At 42.7% G+C, this 23,121-nt stretch overlaps 1 protein-coding gene across 3 annotated transcripts in view; it reads left to right on the top strand.

Moving 5' to 3' along the window:
• The window catches only part of MAPKAP1 (MAPK associated protein 1), a 399,325-nt gene that overhangs the window by 44,890 nt on the left and 331,314 nt on the right, over window positions 1-23,121 (top strand). For all 3 annotated transcript variants that reach the window (XM_073600313.1, XM_073600315.1, XM_073600314.1), the window contains exon 3: window positions 17,676-17,765. In XM_073600313.1, the coding sequence (XP_073456414.1) occupies window positions 17,676-17,765 (90 nt within the window). The remainder of the gene's footprint in view (window positions 1-17,675; window positions 17,766-23,121) is intronic.

Raw genomic sequence — 23,121 nt, forward strand, 5'->3', positions numbered from 1 at the left:
AGGTGTATGAGGTAAGGTGTAGTGTCTGGGGTGTTCACCTTTTTGAGGAGGTGGGCCCCCTCTGTTGTTCTGAGGGTCCATTCTTGGTTTAGATGGGAGTCTGGATCTCCCAGTGTTGGTCGAGTTGGCGATTTCCCCGGCCATCACTGGATGGTTGGTCAGACTAATTGTTTACAGTGGAAGGTTCAGAGGCGGGCGTGTTGATAGTCTGCCATCTGAAAACTGTCCCTGATTTATAATCCCCCAACGTCACTTGAGTATTTTTTATGTTTTTTGTTTTTTTCTCTGTCTTCCTTCTCTAGGTGTAATTGGAGATTGGATGAGAGAGAACCATATTCTGGGGAGTTTTTATAGGATAAAAGTTTATCCTTAAGTTCTTTAATCTCTTTGTCTAAAGCAAAAAGTCTGTTGGTTTTTCTAGTGATGAGAAACCCCAGAAGCTTAATACCCATTTCATTAAAATAATTAAACCAAGAGAGTGGGTCAGGGTCACCCTGTTGTGGGTGAACTTCCCACCTAAGACTTCTCGGAACCATGTTTTCTGTAACATATTGTTCTAGGAAAGCCACATCCCATTGGAGATCTAATTCAGAGGTCATGATATTCTTTAATCTAAGGAAAAGACCCCCTATTTCGATATCATGGTTAGTTACTGTAAATACACCCTCTGTGTTGACTTTCCGTGTGGCTCTGTAGTCAAATATATCCATAATGGATATAGTGAGGAGAAAATGTGTGACTGCAGCAATTTTAAGTAGATCCAAAGAACTTGTAAAAAATATATATATATATAAATATTGCGCTATCAGAAAGAGAAATAAGCAGCTAGCACTAACAAGTGATCTAAACCTGTGAAAAATACATAGTGAAAAAAAAATGCAGCGCTAAGAAAGTGGTAACAAACATTGATATGTGATATATAATGTAAATATATCTCTAGGTATATATAAGTTGGATTTTTAGGTGTGTATAAAAATAATAGTCTAAAAAAAGTGACATGAGGGTTGAGAGTTGAATCTCAGAAACATCCGTTAGGATGTGCACCTCTAGCACAAACTAATATACATAGGTGAATCCATACAATGTCCAAAAAGGTGTATATATGTTAATTACCCAAGGATATAAAATTTAACACAAATAGTTATGCATAAATAAGTCCATGAATTATCCGGTAAGATGTGTAAACACCCAGAAGTGTAAATAACATGATATTCAAGTGTTGATAGCAGATCCACCACCGTAAGTAAGTGGGGGGCTTACCAGAACAATTGGACACAGCACTTTTCTTTTCAGAAGGACAGCACGTCTCCGCCGAAGGGGGTGGGGGGGGACGGTGACTACCAGATGTTTTTTCACCTTAATGCATAGGAGGCATTAAGGTGAAAAAACACAAGGCGTTACAACCCCTTAAAGCCTCGTACACACTACTAGTTTTTTTTTTTCTTAAAAAAAACCTCTCCGCTCAGCTGCTGTACTAACATTCCGATGTTAGTACATCAATCTCCCCTGCTGTGCCAATGTGTTCTGACAGGGGGACCCCCCCCCCGCCAGAACACTCTGATCTAGAGCCGGTTGGCAGACCGTTTTCAGTAGAGGTGCGGAAAACGAAAATGCAGGATGCACTTGGCCGAAAACCGAAACTGGACAATTTAAAAAAAATATTTATATTTTTATATATAATTGTATTATAGTCAACTTTTTAATTAATATCAACTTCAGTGAATATGAATTTATTGTCGGCCATTATTGGCACCTTTAGCGCAAGAAAAGCTCAAGAAAAATGCATCTCTTTAAATTCTATGTATGTCTTCACACTGGTCCGCTGGTCTTCCGTTGTGGTGTTTAAAAATCTTGCTTGCTGCATTTTTGGTCAGTTAAAAAAATAAAAAAAAAAAACATGCAAAAAACGTACCTCGCAGTTCAAATCCATTGAAAACGCAGCAAGAATGCATAATTAACGCACGTGTTATGTTTTTTAGTCACATGACCTATGAAAAATGCACCATAAGCACATTAAAATCGGTGCAAAATCGCTGTGAATTTGTGGTAAAATCTCTGCAAAATCGTTTTCCGTGCCATTATTGGTCGAATGCCGATAACACAATTTTCGCCTGAAATGTTTCGGCGCTCGAAATTTTGGTGCATCTCCTAGTTTTCCATCATGAGCCTTTGACAGAAATGATGTAATGATTAAGTACATTTGTACTGTGTGAAACGCGTCTACGAGATTGTGTGTTGGTGTCACCACGCTGACTCGATATGCGGTATTCGGAACCACCCAGTGCAGCTGTCTCTTTTTTTCATTTTGATATTATCCACAGAGGGGGGCCGGGGCTGGCACTGGTTTGAAGGTTCTATCAGGCATACTTACTTCACCTGGAGCAGCGAGTTCTTTTTCATTTTGATCTAGCCTTTGACAGAAGCCGTCCCGGCTGCCATACACATGGGCCGAATGTCGGTCGGTTTCTATTGAACGCTCAACTTTTCTATTGTTTTCTATTGTGTTCCGACATTCGGCCTTTGTGTACTAGGCTTAAAGGGGTTGTAAACCCTTCAGGTTTTTCACCTTAGGCAAAAAACCTTCTGTAGGGCAGCAGCCCCCCAGAGCCCCCCTTTTACTTACCTGAATCCGATCGTTCCAGCGACGGGGACGAGCACAGCAGCTCATGCCGCTATCTCGGGTCCTCATTGGATAGATTGATAGCAGCAGAAGGCATTGGCTCCCACTGTTGTCAATCAAATCCAGTGACACGGGAGCGGGGGGGGTGGGGCTGAGTTTTGCTGTCTGTGTCAATGGATGCAGCAGTAGGACTCTGTAGAGGAGATTAAAGCCCCTTTCACACTTGTGTGACTTGTCCTGCTACTTGGGACTGCAAAGTCGCATGACAAGTCGTGTACCATTCATATCTGTGCGACTTCAAAGTAGTCCCTACCCTACTTTGGTCTGACTTTGATGCGAGTTGAGGTCCATAGACCTCAAGTTTACACAGGCATTCCCTGACATCGCGGCCGCAAAATCGTGGTAGTGTGTAAGGGGCCTAAGGGGGATATGATCACCATGTATAAATTCATAAGTGGTCAATATAGTTAACTTGGTGTAGAGTTTTTCACTTTAAAGTGATTTTAAAGTCTTTTTTTTTTCTATAAAAATAACCAACAAGTTATACTTGCCTCTTCTGTGCTGTGGATTTGCATAGGGCAGCCCAGATCCTCCTTTTCTCAGGTCCCTCTTCTTTGCTCCTGGCCCCTCCCTCCTGTCCAGTGCCCCCACAGCAAGCAGCTTGCTATGGGGGCACCCGAGCCAAGTCACAGCTCCCTGTGTCCATTCAGACACTGAGCCCTGGCCCGGCCCCTCCCCACCCCCCCCTCTCTCTTGATTGGCTGAGACACAGCAGCTGCTGTCAAAGTAGGTCAGCCAATCAGGAGGGAGAGTCTCTCGGACAGCCGAGTCAATCGTGGACATCGCTGGACAGAGATGGGGCTCAGGTAAGTATTTAGGGGGGCTGAGGGCAGCTGCTGCACACTAAAGGCATTAAGATAAAAAAAAAAACCTTCTGACTTTACAACCCCTTTAAGGTCATTACTGAGAACAAGGGGGCACTCTTTATGTCTGGAGGAATAGAGCTTTAACCCCCCACATGCCGAGGTTTCTTCACAGTAAGAGCTGTGAAAATGCAAAATAGACTTCCTCAGGAGATAGTTCTAGCTAGCTCAGTTGGCTAGAAAAAAAAGCTGGATGGATGTATAGTATGTATAAATGCATAGATTATAACTGGCTATTGTAGAAGTAATACCACCATACATTCTTGGTTGAGGGAATATCTAATTGCCTTAGAGCAGTGGTGTCAAACTTAATTTCACCGCAGGCCGCATCAGCATTATGGCTGCCCTGAAAGGGCCAGTTGTATCTGTAAGACCATATAAATATATCTACTATTTGTCATATTAAAAAATTGCCCCTGCATTTGATCATTACTGGTTTTAGTATAAGACTGAAGCTGTGAAGGGCAGGTGCAGACCAGCACCACTTACACTCCTGTATCAGATAATGCAAGTCTGAAAAGGAAGGTTGCACGCCGCTGGTTTCATCCACAAGAAACTTTATTGGAGACTGCTCAGACAGAACATGGTTCTGCCATGGTGTTCTGTGTTGATCAGTCTCCAAAAGTTTCTTGTGGATTATACCTGCGGTGTGCGACCCTCCTTTTCAACTGGCATAGAATTGTATTATCATAATTATAAGCAGATGTCCCACCACCTCCCTTACATCACAGTGCCCACCCCCCTTACCCTGTGCTGCTGCTGGGAAGAATCTGGGGACGGAGCTGTGAAACAAAATGATGGGGGAGGACCAGAGGAGGGCTGGAGTCAGCTGCTGGAATATTCTGAATGCTGAGACCGGCGGAGATGAGGGAGTGCTGTGGCTGCACAGAGACGCAGGATCTGTAGGAGGAGTTCTGTGATCCTCTCTGCTCCCGACTGCTGAGACCAAGAAGTGCAGAGGCGCCTCTCTGTAGTTCCACGGAAAAGTGCAAGATCTGGCAGAGAAGCTCGGTCATTTTTATTTGCTGCTGACTGCTGAGGTGGGGCAGAGGCGGGGTGGGGGGGTGGGTTGCAGAGGTGCGAGGGCCACATGAAATGGCTTGGCGGGCCAGATTTGGCACATGTGCCTTAGGGGATCTGTGTTCACAGAGGGAAAAAAGATGGGGATTTTGAGGGTGCATAAAGAAATCTCAGATGCATTCAATAAAAAAATATATTGTTGTTTTATTTCTTGTCAAAATGAACAAAACAGAATAAAATCAATAAACACAGGCAGGTACAATATTATTTAACAAGATGTCAGAACGGGACAGCATACGGAACCCGACATGTTTCGCCCATAAGTCGGGCTTCTTCAGGGGAGCTGTCCTTGCAGGGGTACAAGCCTTCTAAAAGTAACAGACATACAAACACCATACACACAGAAAAAATATATATATATAAGTATCAGGTAGCAAATGAATATAAACATATCACAACCCAAATATTACACCAGAATGCACAATGAAGAAAAATTATGTACTAGTGAATTTAGTAGTGTATGCACCTGTATATCCAATCCCAGAGCAGTGCTTCTATCCCGAATCAACCAAAGTGAGAGGGCAGCAGTTCCGTTGCACTCACACTTACAGCCCACTTACACAGTCAAGGCCACGAGCGGCTGGGGCCACAGAGGGCATAAATGGACCAACTAAACATGATATGTATAAAAGAAAGGAGAAAAAAAAGGAAAAGGAGTCTATATATAGGTAGGGATATCATATATCCATTAGTATATAAGCATATATAAATATACAAGTGTATAAGTAGACATTCAATTGAATGAATATTTAATCTATGGAATAATCTAGCTACCAATTGGTTAAAAAAGGAAGGAAAAAACTCACAATAAGAGCGTTGAAAGGATTTAACGCCAAGGGACTTGGTAGGGCCACCTTACAGCACTGGGAGCAGGAGGTGGGCTCGTGCTGGAAAGAATGGGGAAATAATGGAATTAGTGATTGGTCAAGGGATCCATTGTTCAAATAACAGAGTCAGTATTACAGAGCAATAATGTAATGCTCAGACAGGAGGGTCAGGGGGAGCCAGGGTAGTCAAAAATAGGACAGCCAGGCAACCAATGATGACTGTGTGTGTGTGTGTGTGTGTGTGTGTGTGTATATGTGTGTGTGTGTGTGTGTGTGTGTGTGTGTGTGTATATATATATATATATATATATATATATATATATATATATATATATATATATATATATATATATATATATATATATATAATTAATATAGATCCAGAGAGCACAACTGCATGGATTACCTTGAAAAAGTGGTGGCACAGCATGTCCCAAGGGGCTTCGGCAGCGAATGAATCCCCCCCCATCCGGTCCAAAAAGGGCCGGAAGCGGACGCAGAGCTCCTGCGCACTGTTGCACCTCATCGCTACGTCCGACGTCGCCGGGTCCAAAGGACCGTGCACACGGCGGAACGGAGCGGCTCCCCCCCCAGTGGTGACCGAGGGAAGAGGGGAGCGTCTCCTCTGCATAAGCAGAGGGAAAAGGTGAAGAGCGCGCGGGGCGGTGCAGAGAGGCGGGCGTCCTGTCAGTGGGCAGGAACGCCCTCGGGCGTCCATGTGACCACCATATGCCAAAGGCTCAGGCTGGACCATGGCCGAAGATGCAAGGGCAAGGGCAGGCACCAATCCAAGGGGAAGTGGGTCCCAGAATGTAAAAGGGGCGTTTGAGCAATGCCGAGGTTTCAAAGACAGACAGGTGCATTTACAAAACGGAAAGCATTGCAGTGCTAAAACTCGCTATCATAATGTAGCCATACAACGTGAATCATTTAAACTAATGAATACATAAGTGAACAAAGTATGAATATAAAAGTACAAAGGAAAATATTTTGTTCTTTATATGGATACACAGTGGATTATGATCTGAGGTAAATACAGTACACTAGAATATACATAAACAATAACGTGAGTATTAATCCAATGCTGAATAAAACAGGAAGGATTACTCGTCAGTAATGTCCTATAGGGTTAATTCACTACGGCCAGGACTAGAGAAGAGAGAGACAGAAAAATGAGAACTAGAGGAGGATAAACAAAGGAAGGGAAAAAGAGGGGATGAGAGGACGAGCAGGGAGGGGGGGGGGAAAGAGGGGGGGGGGTCTATAGGGGGGGGAGGGGGAAGGAGAAAAAGGGGGGGGGAGAAAAAAGGGGGGGGGAGAAGGAAGGGGTAGAAGGAAGGGGTAGAAAAGGGGGGAAAGAGGAAAAAAGAGAAGATAAGAGACAGGAGAGGAAGTTTTAAAGAAAGGGCTTAAAGCTCAGTATTTCATTTAGACCAGGGTGAACAGTAGCTTTCAATAAATGTATCCACCGAGACTCAAGTTGTAATAGTTTTAAATCATTACTACCACCTCTAATATCAAGAGGGATATGTTCCAATGCCATGAATTTGATGGTATACAATCTGAAGCCGTGGTATAGCCCCACATGGCGACTGATTGGAGTCTCCATTCTACGTTTACGAATGAGTGATATATGGTCATTGATTCTTTTTGTCTTCCCAACATAGAAGCATTTGCAGGTGCATTGCATCAAGTATACAATGCCAGGGGTCTGGCAAGTGATTCTATGTTTAATCCTGTGAATTTGGCCATTAGGCAGATTGATTTCATGATGCTTCAACATAAACCGACATTTGTCACATTTTTTGCACGGGAATGTTCCTGTAGTGGATATAGGTAGAGAAGACATTTGAAAGTGACTTCGGGTAAGACGGTCTTTCAGGGACCGAGCACGTCTGTAGGTAATTAATGGTTGGTTCTCAACATATTTGCATGCTATGGGGTCGACCAACAACAATGGCCAGTATTTGCTGAAGATTTTTTTAAATTTGTTTGTGTTGTTTAGTATAGGATGTGATGATCCTTACTGTTTTGGAAGAGGGTTTTATTTTTTTCTTGTGAATTAGCGTATTCCTATCAGGAGCTTTAGCTCGACTATAGGCCTTTTTTAAGGTGCTGTGGGAGTAGCCCCTGTCGCGCAGGCGATTGTACAGAAGTTTAGACTCCTGAAAGTCAACATCCCTACTACAGTTACGCCTCAGCCTGAGGTATAGGCTGTAGGGGATGCTGTCAGTCAGGGGCTTTGGGTGTGAAATAGAGGCATGGAGAATAGCGTTGCTGGCTGATGGTTTTCTGAACAGAGATGTGCCAAGAGAGCCATCATCTTCTATGAAAATTTGAATATCCAAGAAATTCACAATTTTCCTATCACAGGACATGGTAAATTTAAGGTTATAAGTGTTGTTGCTCAAGATATCCATAAATTCAAGCAACTCATCATGGGTGCCTGACCAGGTAATCAGGATATCATCGACGTATCGATGAAACGTTACTACATTTTCTAAATGCCTTGCGATATCCTTCCTGGAAAATAGGTCTCTCTCCCACCCACCCAGGTACAGGTTGGCATACGATGGGGCACAGCGTGTGCCCATCGCTACCCCCTGCACCTGGAGGTAGTGGGAGAGACCAAAAACAAACACGTTCCTAGTGAGGACAAACCTCAATAGTTCGAGTATGAAATTATTGTATGAATGAGCAGCCTCCCCGCGTTCCTGCAGGTGTTCGGCCACTACCGAAAGCCCCTTCTCATGCGGGATCGTATTATAAAGGCTGTCGACATCAATGGTAACTAGCCAGGCGTCCTTTGGAACAGAGATGCCCTCTAGTACTTTAATGAGGTCGATCGTTACCTGTACATAAGAGAATAATGCCTTTACATGCGGGCTAAGGTAAGTATCGATTAGGCTACTGGCGTTCTCAGTCAGGCAGCCACAGCCAGAAATAATTGGGCGGCCTAGAGGATAAATTAGTGATTTGTGAACCTTTGGTAAGGCGTAGAATGTGGCAATCTTGGGTTCATGTACATTCAAAAATGGGGATCTGTGGTTATATATTTCTTTCCTTGCTGGTGCAAATTGTACAATGCTTTTATAAGAATTTTTTGCCTCCCTTTGTATCAACTGTGGGTTTAGGATTATGTATATGCATATTTTTATATAGTTCCCTTTCACACTGGTCATGTTAATTCCGATCAGCAGGGAATTCCTGAATAGATCTGCTGCTGAATTGGAGCCGAGTAGCATGGATGTCGTGTCCATTCAGTTTTGCCCTACCAGAGCTTAAACTACCTCATGGGGTCTATGGGCAGTCAGATGTAGACAAACATGGGTCCATTTAAATCCAGCGATCTCATATCTGTTACATTTATGTCTAAACAAAAAAAAAAAAAATACAGATTTTCCTTGAGAAATTCAGAGGTAATCAGATGTCAATGGACAATACGAAAATCGGATGGAAAAATTTGTACGATGAACTGTCTGCCCATTAAGGATGGGCTCGGGCGTGTTCGCACAGCCCACATGCAGAGCCCGCCAGGAAGTCGGCACGGCGCTGCGCTAATCACAGGCAGTGAGACATTTTCCCGATGTGCGGCTGCAGAGATTGGGAAATGTCTCACTGCCTGTGATTAGCGCCGTGCCGACTTTCTGGCGGGCTCTGCACGTTGGCTGTGCGAACACGCCCGAGCCCATCCTTACTGACGATTTTCAGATCGTTAGTACGGTGCTTTCGACAGGCGATTTTGCTTTTTCGTCAGACAAAAGCTGGATGTTTAGACTATAAAGTTTTTGTCGGATGTGAACTTAACGTCCTATTTTCATTTCATTAGTATGGTTTTCGGACATAAAAAAAACGTAACAGCAAGACTGCGCATGCTTAGAAACGAAAGAACACATATAACATTTTTCTACACATTACATCACTTCTGACACTGTATTCTGTTGTATGAAAATTTTCTTATTGTGGGTAACCTCTTCACTTTCGACATGAGACTAGCATGGCACAAAAAATGGACGTTCAGCCGTCCGGAAATCCTAAGCGTGTGTACGAGGTTTAACAGATATGTTCCATTCAGATATGTCTGGAAAAACTGACCAGTGGATCTGATTCTAGTTTGATCGGACTGTGTAATTTTAAAACGTTTAAGATTAGATCTAAACAAAGCAGACTTTCTCAATTTTGAAAATAATTGTGTTAATTCCTGAATCACATTGACAGTTCACTGACTATCTGTTTCCTGGAGCTGGCTGGTTTGAAGCTACCTAAAGGCACTCATGATCTGACTAGCTAAATCCACACATTGGGCACATCAGGCAAAAGTGAAAGTTGGTGAATCACTTTACTGTCCCGTTTGTTTGCACCTCTGATGCGTTTCACATAGCGATTGCACCCATAACCATTATGTCCTAGATGGGTGAAGCACATTCCGGGACAGACATAGGCTGGGAGGGATGCAGTGTGTGCTGTCCATCATTAAACTTGTTGGATTCTTGTGATGTCACTGGTGTGTGGCTTATTGCCTGAAGTATAGTACATACAGTATCTCACAAAAGTGAGTACACCCCTCACATTTTTGTAAATTATTTTATTATATCTTATGTGACAACACTGAAGAAATTACACTTTGCTACAATGTAAAGTAGTGAGTGTACAGCTTGTATAACAGTGTAAATTTGCTGTCCCCTCCAAAATAACTCAACATACAGCCATTAATGTCTAAACTGCTGGCAACAAAAGTGAGTACACCCCTAAGTGAAAATGTTGAAATTGGGCCCAAACTGTCAATATTCTATGTGCCCACCATTATTTTCCAGCACTGCCTTAACCCTCCTGGGCATGAAGTTCACCAGAGCTTCACAGGTTGCCACTGGCGTCCTCTTCCACTCCTTCATGATGACATTACGGAGCTGGTGGATATTGCAGACCTTGCGCTCCTCAACCTTCCGTTTGAGGATGCCCCACAGATGCTCAATAAGGTTTAGGTCTGGAGACATGCTTGGCCAGTCCATCACCTTTACCCTCAGCTTCTTTAGCAAGGCAGTGATCATCTTGGAGGTGTGTTTGGGGTCGTTTTCATGTTGGAATACTGCCACAGTACATGTTGGCATTCATCGTTCCCTCAATGAGCTGTAGCTCCCCAGTGCCGGCAGCACTCATACAGCCCCAGACCATGACACACCCACCACCATGCTTGACTGCAGGCAAGACACACTTGTCTTTGTACTTCTCACTTGGTTGTCTCCACACACGCTTGACACCATCTGAACCAAATAAGTTTATATTGGTCTCATCAGACCACATGGTTCCAGTAATCCATGTCCTTAGTCTGCTTTGTCTTCAGAAAACTGTTTGTGGGCTTTGCTGTGCATCATCTTTAGATGATGATTTCCTTCTGGGACGACAGCCATGCAGACCAATTTTATGCAGTGTGCAGCATATGGTCTGAGCACTGACAGGCTGACCCCCCCCCCATCCCTTCAACCTCTGCAGCAATGCTGGCAGCACTCATACATCTATTTCCCAAAGACAACCTCTGGATATGACGCTGGGCACGTGCACTCAACGTCTTTGGTCGACCATGGCGAGGCCTGTTCTGAGTGGAACCTGTCCTGTTAAACCGCTGTATGGTCTTGGCCACTGTGTCCAGGTCAGTTTCAGGGTTTGGCAATCGTCTTCTAGCCTAGGCCATCTTTATGTAGAGCAACAATTTTATTTTTTTTTTTTTCCTTGCCATGAGGTGCAATGTTGAACTTCTAGTGACCAGTGAGTGAGAGCGATAACACCAAATTTAACACACCTAAGACCTTGTAACACTAACGAGTCACATGACACCGGGGAGGGAAAATGGCTAATTGAGCCCAATTTGGACATTTTCACTTAGGGGTGTACTCACTTTTGTTGCCAGCGGTTTAGACATCATTGGCTGTGTGCGGAGTTATTTTGGAGGGGGCAGCAAATGTACACTGTTAAACTGTACACTCACTACTTTAGATTGTAGCAAAGTGTAATTTCTTCAGTGTTGTCACATAAAAAGGTAGAATAAAATATTTACAAAAATGTGAGGGGTGTATTCACTTTTGTGAGATTTTGTACATGGAGTGGAAGCAGGTTCCTGGGCTTCGCTAGCCATAGAGCGAAGGAATGAGTGGGCAGCTTAGATGTGGTGACACTCAGGGAGACCGTTTATAAAGATGTGTTGATCTTCGAGGCTAAACTTGTTTAAAAATTGCTACATAGTTGGTAAGGTTGAAAAAACTACAAGCCCATCAAGTCCAACCCGTGTGTGTGCGCTTTTATGTCAGTATTACATTGTATATCCCTGTATGTTGTGGACGTCTAGGTGCCTATCTATCTAATAATTTTTTGCTGCCTGCTGAAACCACTGCTTGTGGAAGAGAATTCCACATCCTTACTGCTCTTACAGTAAAGAACCCTCTACGCAGTTTAAGGTTAAACCGCTTTTCTTCTAATTTTAGTGAATGGCCATGAGTCTTTTTAAATGCCCTATCATGGAAAAGTTTTTTTTTTTCCATTGTGGGGTCACCAGTACGGTATTTGTACATTGAAATCATATCCCCTCTCAATCATCTCTTCTCTAGAGAGAAAAAGATCAGTGCTTGTAATCTTTCCTCATAACTAAGATCCTCCAGTCCCTTTATTAGTTTTGTTGCCCTTCTCTGCACTCTCTCCAGTTTCAGCACCTACTTTCTGAGGACTGGTGCCCAGAACTGGACAGCATCCTCCAGGTATGGCCGGACCAGAGTCTTGTAGAGCGGGAGAATTATCTTTTTATCTCTGGAGTTGATCCCCTTTTAAATGCATGCCAATATTCTATTGGCTTTGTTTGCAGCAGCTTGGCTTTGCATGCCATTGCTGAGCCTATCATCTACTAGGAGCCCCAGGTCCTTTTCCATCTTAGATTCCCCCAGAGGTTCTCCCCTAGTGAGTAGGTTGCATTCATGTTTTTGCCACCCAAACGCATGATTTAATATTTTTCTACATTAATCCTCATTTGCCATGTAGTTGCCCATCCAATTAATTTGTTCAGATCTTCTTGCAAGGTTTCCACATCCTGCGGAGAAGCTATTTCCCTGCTTAACTTGGTATAGTCCGCAAATACAGGGATTGAGGAAAAAAAGCTGGGTAAATCCCTTATAAAACGGTGTTAAATCAATTCACTAAAGTAAGCATGCATTAAATAAGTAGTGGTCCAGGCGTGCAAAATTTGAGGAATGTGCAAACTTTCAGCTCGTTGTTAAAGAGCCGGCACCCGCCAGTGTTCCTAACAACTGGTGAATAGCTGGTTGTTAAGGAGCAGGCTCCCGACGTGTCCTTAACAACCATGACTCATCTGCGGTCAGCAAGGATTCCCCGCTGACAGCAGAATGTACTCAGTGTACACTGTACTCAGTGTGTTGTGGTTTCCTGCAAAAACGTCCATTAACCAGGTACATTGAAGTGCAATTTATGCTGAATCACATCTAATTGTGCAACATGCATATTGCATTCATACAACGTTATTGCAGTGTGATGGTGTAAATGGGTCCTAAGGCTGGATTACCACCATTGCCTTTTTTTCTTCATGGGTTTTCCATTGAATTACAAAAAAATGCATCGCAACACACGTTAACAATTGAATTGGATTTTTAGGACCATTACCATAGTTCAGTCTTTTTTCAAATTTCATTGTGGATCAGTAGAAAAAAGTTTTATATTTGGCTGTTTCTCCCAGTTGTACTCTTATCTGGTAGTCGCTTATAACCCTTAGAAACACTTTTTGTTTCTACAATGTCTTTGAGTTTCTGCACTGCTTGGTGTACCCCTTCATGTTGGTAGATTTGAACAAACTTCTGATTCCATGGTCCTTTATTTTATGAGGCATATCCTCCCTTGATCCATACCAGTCTTGTCCACTCAGCGACCATCAATGCTGACATTAGCTCAACAGTCCTTCCATGCCAGACTCTGTCTGCTAAGCAACCACTGGTGCCTTACATGCTGGTGTTCTTTTCGCACTCTTACCAGGTTGCTACTTGGATACTATACCAAGCCAGCAAAGCAAGATATGCAGGATAAGTAGTTTTCCTCTGCATCAGATCACCTTGGTTACTCTTTCACTCTATCATGTCCTCCCTGGGGGGTGATGCCCCCTTCCCTGGAGGGGTGTTACTAATACTGCTAAATCCTCATGGCATCAATGCAACTGATGGCATGTTACTGAACATCACCCTATTGCAGCACATACAACAACTATGTTTCGGTAGGTTTTTATTTTTACCCAAACCAGTGTGCGTGCACAGTTGTCAGGGTTCTGTGAATCACTAAATACTCTGGATTTGCTGTGCTTTTAGACCTCAGTAATGTAATCTGAAGGTTTCTAAGACGTGTACTTTTGGCAAGATCTTGGCAAGCTCTGCCATGGTTCACCCAAGCCCAGCTGCCCAGTGCTTTTTTTCTGGTACTATTCTGGGAATGTGTATTACTGACTGGCATGGTTTTGTTATAACAATAAAAACCACAGCATCTTGTAACACTACTTCACTCTAAGTGAGGCATTGCTATGGCTTTGGTAGTTTATACCGCCACATTACCAAAATGACAATAGCTCTAGTTAGGGCACTTGCAGTCCTCTGTGGTATATGTGTGGTCTAGGAGTCAGACAATGACTCTCCTGATTATTCCCTCCAGTCCCTTTTTTTGTGCTCCCTCAGACCCTGACCACTGCAACTAGAGGTGTAATTCGTAATAAGTAGTATTCTATGTGCTGTTGTGTAGTGTTTAGTAATAGTCAGAGCTGTAAAATAAATACCAGGATTAAAATTAGAGCTGGTATATACAGATTATAAAATATCTGTGGAATAGTAATAATACAAAAGTAAACGCACCAAGCTACCCCTAGCGCTTATGGTAAAAAACGTCCAATATTATAATATAATCTGGCAGTTACTATAATCACATTAAACAAATATGCTAAAATACAATCCAACATTAGCAGCGCTCAAAATCCATTTAACAAGAGTCCATGATAGGAGCCATCCAAATGTTCAAAGGACTTAAAGTAGTTTTAAACCCTTTACAACCACTTTAAACTACAGGCAAGCCTATAATTAGGCTTACCTGTAGCTGCACTGCATATCTCCTAAACCTGCATGGTTTAGGAGATATCCCTGTATTTGCATGTGCCACGTCATCGGCACATGCGCACTTAAGCCAACTGAAGCAATGGCTCATTATGCCGTTGTCTTGCAGGGTTATTTATTTATTTATTTATTTACCTAGGTTTACAACCACTTTTTAATCATATATGAAAAGTAAATAAATCAATGAAATTTCATCCATGTACTTCCATACGATCTGTATCTTATATTTCGACCATCACCACACCTCGTGAATTAACACCCCTGTGGTCATAAACTCACCAGATGAATGGTGATAGTAAGCCCATATGATGATCCCTTCACGGAGCAGCAAATACCGGTCCTTCCATCTATGTGTCACTCGTGACAAAGCACACATACATAGCGTAATTCCGTAAAACTCAAAATTTATTCAATCAATTACCCTCCTTACAAGTTGCACTCATAAGAAAAGTATTTAAAACAAGCGTTACAATGTAAGCAGTCCTGTTGCATTCGGTTTTTTGCTCTCACCACCTAATAGATTCCTCTCACGGCGGTGTACCTGGGTTGAGCTTGATCGTTGATAGACTGACTGGATAGCTGTGTAGTCGTGCCCTGACATACGTTTCGTTATTCCTTCATCATGTGTGCTTTCTTGTCATAAGTGACACGAAGATGGAAGGACCAGTGTTTTGCTGCTCCGTGAAGGGATCATCTTATGGGCTTACTATCTCCATTCATCTGGTGAGTTCATGACCATAGGGGTGTTAATTCACGAGGTGTGGTGACGGTCGAAATATAAGATGCAGATCGTATGGAAGCACATGGATGAACTTTCATTGATTTATTTACTTTTCATTTATGATTAAGTCCTTTGAACATTTGGACGGCTCCTATCATGGACTCTTGTTAAATGGATTTTGAGCGCTGCTAATGCTGGTATATACAGATTGTTATTAGAAGGAGAGTTTTTTTTTACAAATTTACAAGTAGAACTCCAGGCAAATGAATACATTCACAATATTTGTGTGTATATAGACTGATAAGCCATAACTTTATGATGACCCACTTAAAATTGAGTAGGTCCCTCTCTTGCAGCCATTACCACCCTGACCCATTGAGGCATGGACACCACTAGACCTTTAATGGTATGCTGTAGCATATGTCATCAGTAGCAGATTTCTAAGTCCTGTAGGTTGCTAGGTGGAGTCTCCACAGATTGAGCTTGTTTTTCCAGCACATTCCACAGATTCTTGATGAATTGTGATCTGGAGAATTTAGAGGCCAGGTCAACAACTCAAACTTGTTGTGTTCCTCAAATCATTCTTGAACCATTTTCGCAGTGTGGCAGGGGTACGTTATCTGTCTGAAAGAGGCTACTGCCATCAGGGAATACCATTTCCATGAAGGCATTCACTTGCTCACCAACCATGTTTAGGTAGGTGGTATTTGTCAAAGTAACATCCACATGAATGGCAGGACCCAAGGTTTCCCAGCAGAACATTGCCCAAAGAATTACACTGCCTCTGCCGACTTGCCTTCTTCCTATTGCGCATCCCTGGTGCCATCTCTTCCCCAGTAGACAACACACACTCAGCCTCCCATCCACGTGATCTAAAAGAAAATGCGATTTATCAGATCAAGTCACTTTCTTCCATTGCTTACTTGACCGTTGTAGGTGCTTTTGGCTGTGAACTGTGGCTGAGTTGCGGAACAATGAAATGTACGCTACCTGTTTTCCTGAAGTTGTGCCTTAAGGTGTAACTGTACCTTTTGTGCAGTTCTGATTATATTGTACTATTTCTGCTCCATCCATCCTGCTGCAAATGCTGCAAGAGAGTGCAAACTCTTCATGGGATTAAATGGAGAGTGTACTGTCCCTGCACGAGTACAAGGATTGTGACAAGTGGCTCAGTAGATTTGTAGGCCATATCTCATAGAATCAGGGATAGGGGACTTGGCGTTGGGAATGATGCAATGTGACTGAAACTGCACCAATTGTGCAGATGCACTTTAATGTTACATTCATAACTTAAAATGTATATTTACTAAAATAACGCAATAACTGTAGTTTTCCCTTTTAAATGGAAGATGTTAGTGACAGTATCAATGGCTATGAATGAAATAAGTTTTTTTTTTTTTTTTTTAAGATTATACTTTATTTAAAAAAATCTAATTTATATGAATGCAATAAGTTTGATACAAGCGATGATGATGATTATTATTACATTTATGGCATACATGCATTTCTGTTCTGTTTACCCATTTTACTTTCTCGAAAACAGAATATTAGTGGACTTGTACCACGTAGTAATATTTGATATGCAAAGAATTTTCAGGTTTGCAGTAAATCCCTAGGAATTAATTTAATATTTTTCTCTGCATCTTTAAGAAGGAGAGGGAAAAAAAAAAAAACGTTAAAATAAAAATATCCCCATTCATATCTCTTTCCTTACACATTTGACTAATGTTGCAGCAGATACAAATCACTTCCTTTATTACCTATAAACTGTTCCGTCCTACCATAGAAAAACGCTACTAATTTATATGGCCCTGACATTTTATAATTTTTCCTGATTTTCAGATAAAGGATTCTATATTTAAAACTTTAATAGTTGAGCCCGAGTTCATTTATCTTTAATTTTTGAAACGGGGGCACGTAATTCATATCTATAATTTTATGCACACTCCGTAACATTCATGGGACTTCATTTGTACATTAAAATTCCTTTAAGACCGTTATTAATGATTTATATAACGAACTGTCCTATTAATCACACTAGTTTTCACATTTTATGATTCCCTTCTATGTTAATACTATCTTTATGGTCTGTATTAATGTTTTATGTCCCCTAATTTCAATTATAAATCAAGCACATTTTTCTGTTTTTGTTGGTATTTTCTGAACTTCGTGTCAGCTTTAAAAATTTTATGCACGCTGCTCTCTCTTTTCTGAAAGCCCCCCTCCCCTTTCTCCTGCCCCTGTTCCCCATCTTTCCATACATGCATTATGAAATATTCATGACATTGGAATTAATTGTGATCTCTTTTCTCAGGAAAGTTTCACCAACAAAGTAATTTCTATCATTTCCTGTCTGTTTTCTAGCGCAAAAACTGGAGCGTCTTCGCAAGGAAAGGCAAAACCAGATCAAGTGTAAGAATGTGCAGTGGAAAGACAGAAACCCGAGCCTTTCAGGTACCCTTGCACTGACAAAGTCTTTTTCTGTGGCCAAAAGACGTACACTTAGTTTAAACTTCCAGTAATTTAGAAATGCAGGGCGTGAGAAAGCTTTTAATTCATGAGCTTGTCAGAAGAGGTGATTTTTTTTTTTTTTTTTTTATTTTATTATTTTTTTTTTATTTAGTTAAAGGCAGTTTTGTGGCGGCAGAATATTTTCCCTCCTCACTTTCTGTCTTCCAGTCGGTACACAATATGGTACATCAACACAGATCCATTTTTTGGGATGGGGGGTCATCATGGATAAGACTCAAAGCCCAACTTGAGGCAAATAAAAAAAATATTCCTTACAGTGTGGCTGTACCTGCACTGCCAGGGTTAATAGCTCATTTTGTCTAGGGGAGAGTGGAAATAGTTTTACTTGCCTGCTCCTCCACTCCACCAGTAGACGATGCTCCACCACAAACCAACGGTGAACTGTTCCTTGACAACCTCACATCCAGTGCAGGACTATGGAACATGCTCTGGTCTTGATAATGTCAGGGCCTTAGACCAATGGAGGTGTAGACCCTGCGGGGACAGGCCTAGCTGCAGGGAGGAGCCGAGCATGGGGAAAATAAAAGGGCCAGTTAACTGTCATTTAGGCTTTAGGGGGGCCAGGCTGTGGCCAGTGGGATTAGAAAACAACCTGGCATCAGTGGGAGGACTAGTGCCCTATTATTGGTGTCAGTGGGAGGAATGGTGCCTCATTGCTGTTGTTGTTTAGGGGAGGAATAGCAACCCATCATTGGTGTCTGTGAGATGAATTTTGCCCCCCAACACTAGTGTCTGTGGAAGGAATAGTGCCCGATCATTGGTATCAGTGGATGGAATGGTGCCTCAAGGGCTGATAAAAGCAAGCAAAGGGCCACCTGCATACTATGAACTGCAGTTTGGAGACCACTGGTGTAGGGGAACCAAATAGATTTACCGTACTTACCCAATTTTCATTTCCTCCCGCAGAGTCTGCACCCCCACATATCACCGGTCTAGGGTTGTGACTGCCAGGGATAATATTTTATTTGCATTTAGTTGGGCTATAAAACATCTGTCAAGTTTGCTGTCTGCATCTTTGTTCCCCAGTGACATTTATTCCCCTTAGTTCTTGTGCTGTGTCACTGTAACAGTAAAGGGAAATCACTTAATTGAGTCATGTATAGCAATAAGAAGCACTTTATCAATGTTTTTACTCTTCTCACATGTTTTAACTTGACTTCTAAATCTTTTTCACTGCATCAAACCTAAAAGTAAAGTAAAACTCAAGGCAAACATAAGAAAATCCATGTTTGTTGTTTTGTCAAGCAATTAAGATGCACGCATTTTACTAATCCCTAAAAGCACTCTGCTACTTCATGGTTACAAATTACTGCTTTGCCTAGGAAGCTGAATTGCTCAGTTAAAATATGCGTTTCACCTGTCTGGTTATGCAGTGTTGACACAGTGTGTAAATCTTAAAGTGTTTTTTAAAGCCTCAAGGTTTTTTTACCTTAAAGCGGAGCACTGCCGAAAAATTTTTTTTTTAAAAGTCAGCAGCTACAAATACTGCAGCTGCTGACTTTTAAAACATGGACACTTACCTGTCCAGGGCGCCCGCGATGTCGGCACCCGAGGCCGAAGCGTCTCTCCGTCCTCGGGTGCTGCCACCTCCACCTTCGGTAAGGGAATCAGGAAGTGAAGCCGTGTGGCTTCACTTCCCGGTTCCCTACTGCGCATGCGCGAGTCGCGCAGCGCAATACGGATGGTCCCTGCTGCTTCTGGGACCCGTGTGTTTCCCAGCAGGCAGCGGGGAGGGAGCAGGAAGTGGCGTAAATAACCGCAGATTCTGCGGCTATCTATGCCGGAAGTGGGTACAGATACCTGTAATATACAGGTATCTGTATCCCCCTCCCCCCTGAAAGGTGCCAACTGTGTCACCGGAGGGGGGGATGGATCTGATGAGTGGAAGTTCCACTTTTAAGTGGAACTCCACTTTAATGCATTCTATGGGGGGTGGGGCTGAGTCCCGCTGTCTGTGGCAATGGATGCAGCAGCGGGGCTCGGGACTGAGCCCGCACTGGTGCCCCCATGGAAATTGGTTTCCTATTAGCACCAGCAAGAGACGAGGAGCCAGGAGCGCCGGCAGGGGACCCGAGAAGAGGAGGATTGGGGCCACTCTGTGCAATTCTTTCCCCATGTTCTGGGGTCTAGTCTAAATTTTTTTTTTTAAAGATTTCCTTCACTTTCTTAGTGACAGTGGTTACCAGTACAAACAGTAAATTTCCCAGAAGGGGGATACAGACAGCAATAAAACTTGACAGAGGGTCTAATCCTTGCCCACTGCACTGTATCCAAAACTAAAAAAAAAAAAATTTCTAGATACATCAATTTTTTTATTTTTTTTTTTTTAAAACCCAAATTAAATTGAAGGGATAGAAAATATTAGTAAAATTGTTGAACAGTCATTTACAGTGACGTGAAATACCTAGAATACCAAACATTTATTTTTATACACCTGTTTATACACCTTACCTTAGTTACATTGAGTGGAAGCCATACTTTGGCTATAGCTGCTGCTTCTAATAAGCTGGACACTAGGCAACGCAAAGACCATGGTCCAATCTAGACGCTATTCTTCTGCGTGTACAGCACAAACTCCATTTAACTTACTGTTTTGAGGAAGTAGATTATCTCTCTCCCTCCAGTTTAGCTAAATCAAGACTTTCAGCTTTAAAATCTATCAAGAAGCTGCTTGCAGTGCGATACAGAACCTTCCAAGCCTGGATATTCACCTCAGCAGTCAACAAGTTCCCCTTGTCTTCTTGGTCCCCAAAATATATAATTTCACTGCAAGTACTCTGCTCCTCCTGTGATGTATCAGCTTGGAAAATAACTGCAAAGGATATTATCGTGGTTTCATACCTCCAATATCTATGCACCACAGTGGTTGTACCCAATTCCTGTGCCCATTTTAGTGGAATGGTGAGTAGACTGTTCACCGAGAGATATGCTGTTTCTCTCGAGGGGCTTTATCGCTGAGGCATTTTCCTTAACATTTTTTATTCACTATAGATCGGCTACTTTTACCCTACTTTACTTTTACTTTTGGTTTTACTGTAGGAACCTGTTTTCCTCTGTGGTCTCCTAGGGTCACCTTTACTGGTACATGCTTAAAGAAAGTGGGTGCCCAAGTCACTCCACTGGGTTTCACACAAAGTTTTACTGCAGAGGAACGCAGCAAGGGTGCAGCTCGTCACCAATAGGGTCATCTGCCTCCCATTCTGCCTTAGTGAGTTCTATACAGCCTGGCAAACTAGAGCCTCGCCAAAGGTATAATATTCAGTTGTATTGTACCTTTATGTTGCAGCTAGAGCCCAAAGCAAGAGCTTGTAGTTCAGCTTTGACTTTAGAGAGACTCATAAAGGAGTATCACCTCCACCCTCCCTTGACACTGTTAACTTTTCTTTATCGTACATCATGGGACACAGAGCCTTAAGTAATTACTTAATGGGTTATAGGCTACCTTCAGGTGTTGACACTGGCAAACCCAATTAAAGAAGTTTACTCCCTATATAACCCCTCCTCCTTTCAGGAGCACATCAGTTTTTTCGCCAGTGTCTAAAGGTGTTGGTCACGAGTGAAGATGTGTTCTGAGGAGCTCCAGGAGGGATCCATGCTGGATTTAAATAGCCTCCATAGACCAGATCCATCCAAAGTGCCATTAAGGCCTAAAAGGATGGTACCTGGGGCCTCGTATCTGAAGCACGAGGTTTTGCCTGCAACTCCTCTCTTTGTAGGGCTGGACCCCAGGAACCCACTGCTTAGGTCTTGCTACATTACCTAAACTTCCTGATGATGGGGTGTTTTTGGAACCCCGTTTTAGGGACCCAGTCCCAGAAAGGTTTGTTACGCAGCCCGCCGTGATGAGTGAAGGTTGGATTGTTTGTTAATTCAGCAAATCCTGCGGCGAGGATAAGGTAAGGGAAGAAACTTGGGTATTAAAAATATCTATGTATGTCTACCATTGGGGAAAAAATGTTGTCGCGCCTAAAATCTCCACTAGAGGGAGTCTATGCAAATACCTTACCTTACTTACCTGTTGTCTTCACTGTAAGCTCAGTTCATGTGTGATTGCAGCAGCATGCAGAGGGAGACTCTGCAAGGTAAGAGAAAGCTGCAAATGTGTTTTCTTCTCCCTGATGGGACCAGAGGGTTGGGGGGACAGTCCCCGCTAATACCGCTTATTGTTTTAACTTTGGCTGATTTTGCTGTTGTTTGAGCCTGCTGCTGGATTGGTCCCTGCTCCCCCCCCCCCTCATGTTGGGTCACAAGTGCGGGAACGTTTTAAAAGTAAAAAAGGGGCAGAATTTTTGCTGGGGGCAGGGCCTAAGCGCAATGCAGTGAACGTCCACGAGGACACACGGCAGGCTAAGAAACAAAATACAACACAGCTGTGACATTCTCTCCTTGGCTGATGAAAACAAGCAGCCTGCAACACAGGGAAGCAAGAGCTGTGGGACATGTGAGGGTTGCAAACTGGCATTTCCTGATACAGGAACGACACCCCTTTAATTGCACTAGGCTGAATTTTATAGCGGCTTTAAATGTCATGATTATTTTCAGCGATTAAGTGCAATTTGTATAGTGCCTCTGTTTTTGTACTTAGGAATATGCCTACCAAAAAAGACACCACATAAAGGTTTCACCCCCAGGCGCTAGGATCCCGAGTCGCATTTCCATGCTGTCATCCTCGCCTGAATTACCAGTTATGGCAAGCCAGGATGAGCCATTTGGAACAAATTGATGGTGCGATTGCTGCTCACATCTCAGCCCCTGTATACGTGACTGAAGGTGTCCTTTCCTCCTCCCTGCAGGGTCTGGAAGAAAGATTAGCGGCTTCAATCGCATCCTCCATTCAAATGGATAGGAAGCATGCTGGATTCATGAGGTGTTACACTCAGTCAATCAAGAGGAAAAACAAACCGATGATAATTCCTCTGCGGAGGAAACAATGGTAGATGAGCCTTTTTCAGCCTCTCAAATCTGAAGAATTGCTGATACAATCTCTTACGGAGAAGGTTCTTCTACCTTCTCGGAGTCTCCTGAAAGTTTTTGGTTTCTTCTTTGGGTTCCTTAAAACCCTCAATCTTTGCATGCGTTTCCTGCACATGCATTACTAGAACAGCTTATTTTTTGCTCAATGGGATCACCCGGATAAGCATTTTCTCCCTTCTAAGAAAATTGCAATTCTTTATCCCCTGGAGGAGAAATTCTCCAAAAGATGGAAAATACCATCAGTTGACGCTGCGATTTCCAATGTGAATAAAGGCCTAACTTGTCCAGTAGACAATGCACAGAT

This window comes from Aquarana catesbeiana, linkage group LG09 (genome assembly GCF_042186555.1).
Source record: "Aquarana catesbeiana isolate 2022-GZ linkage group LG09, ASM4218655v1, whole genome shotgun sequence".
In the NCBI taxonomy this organism is placed as follows: domain Eukaryota; kingdom Metazoa; phylum Chordata; class Amphibia; order Anura; family Ranidae; genus Aquarana; species Aquarana catesbeiana.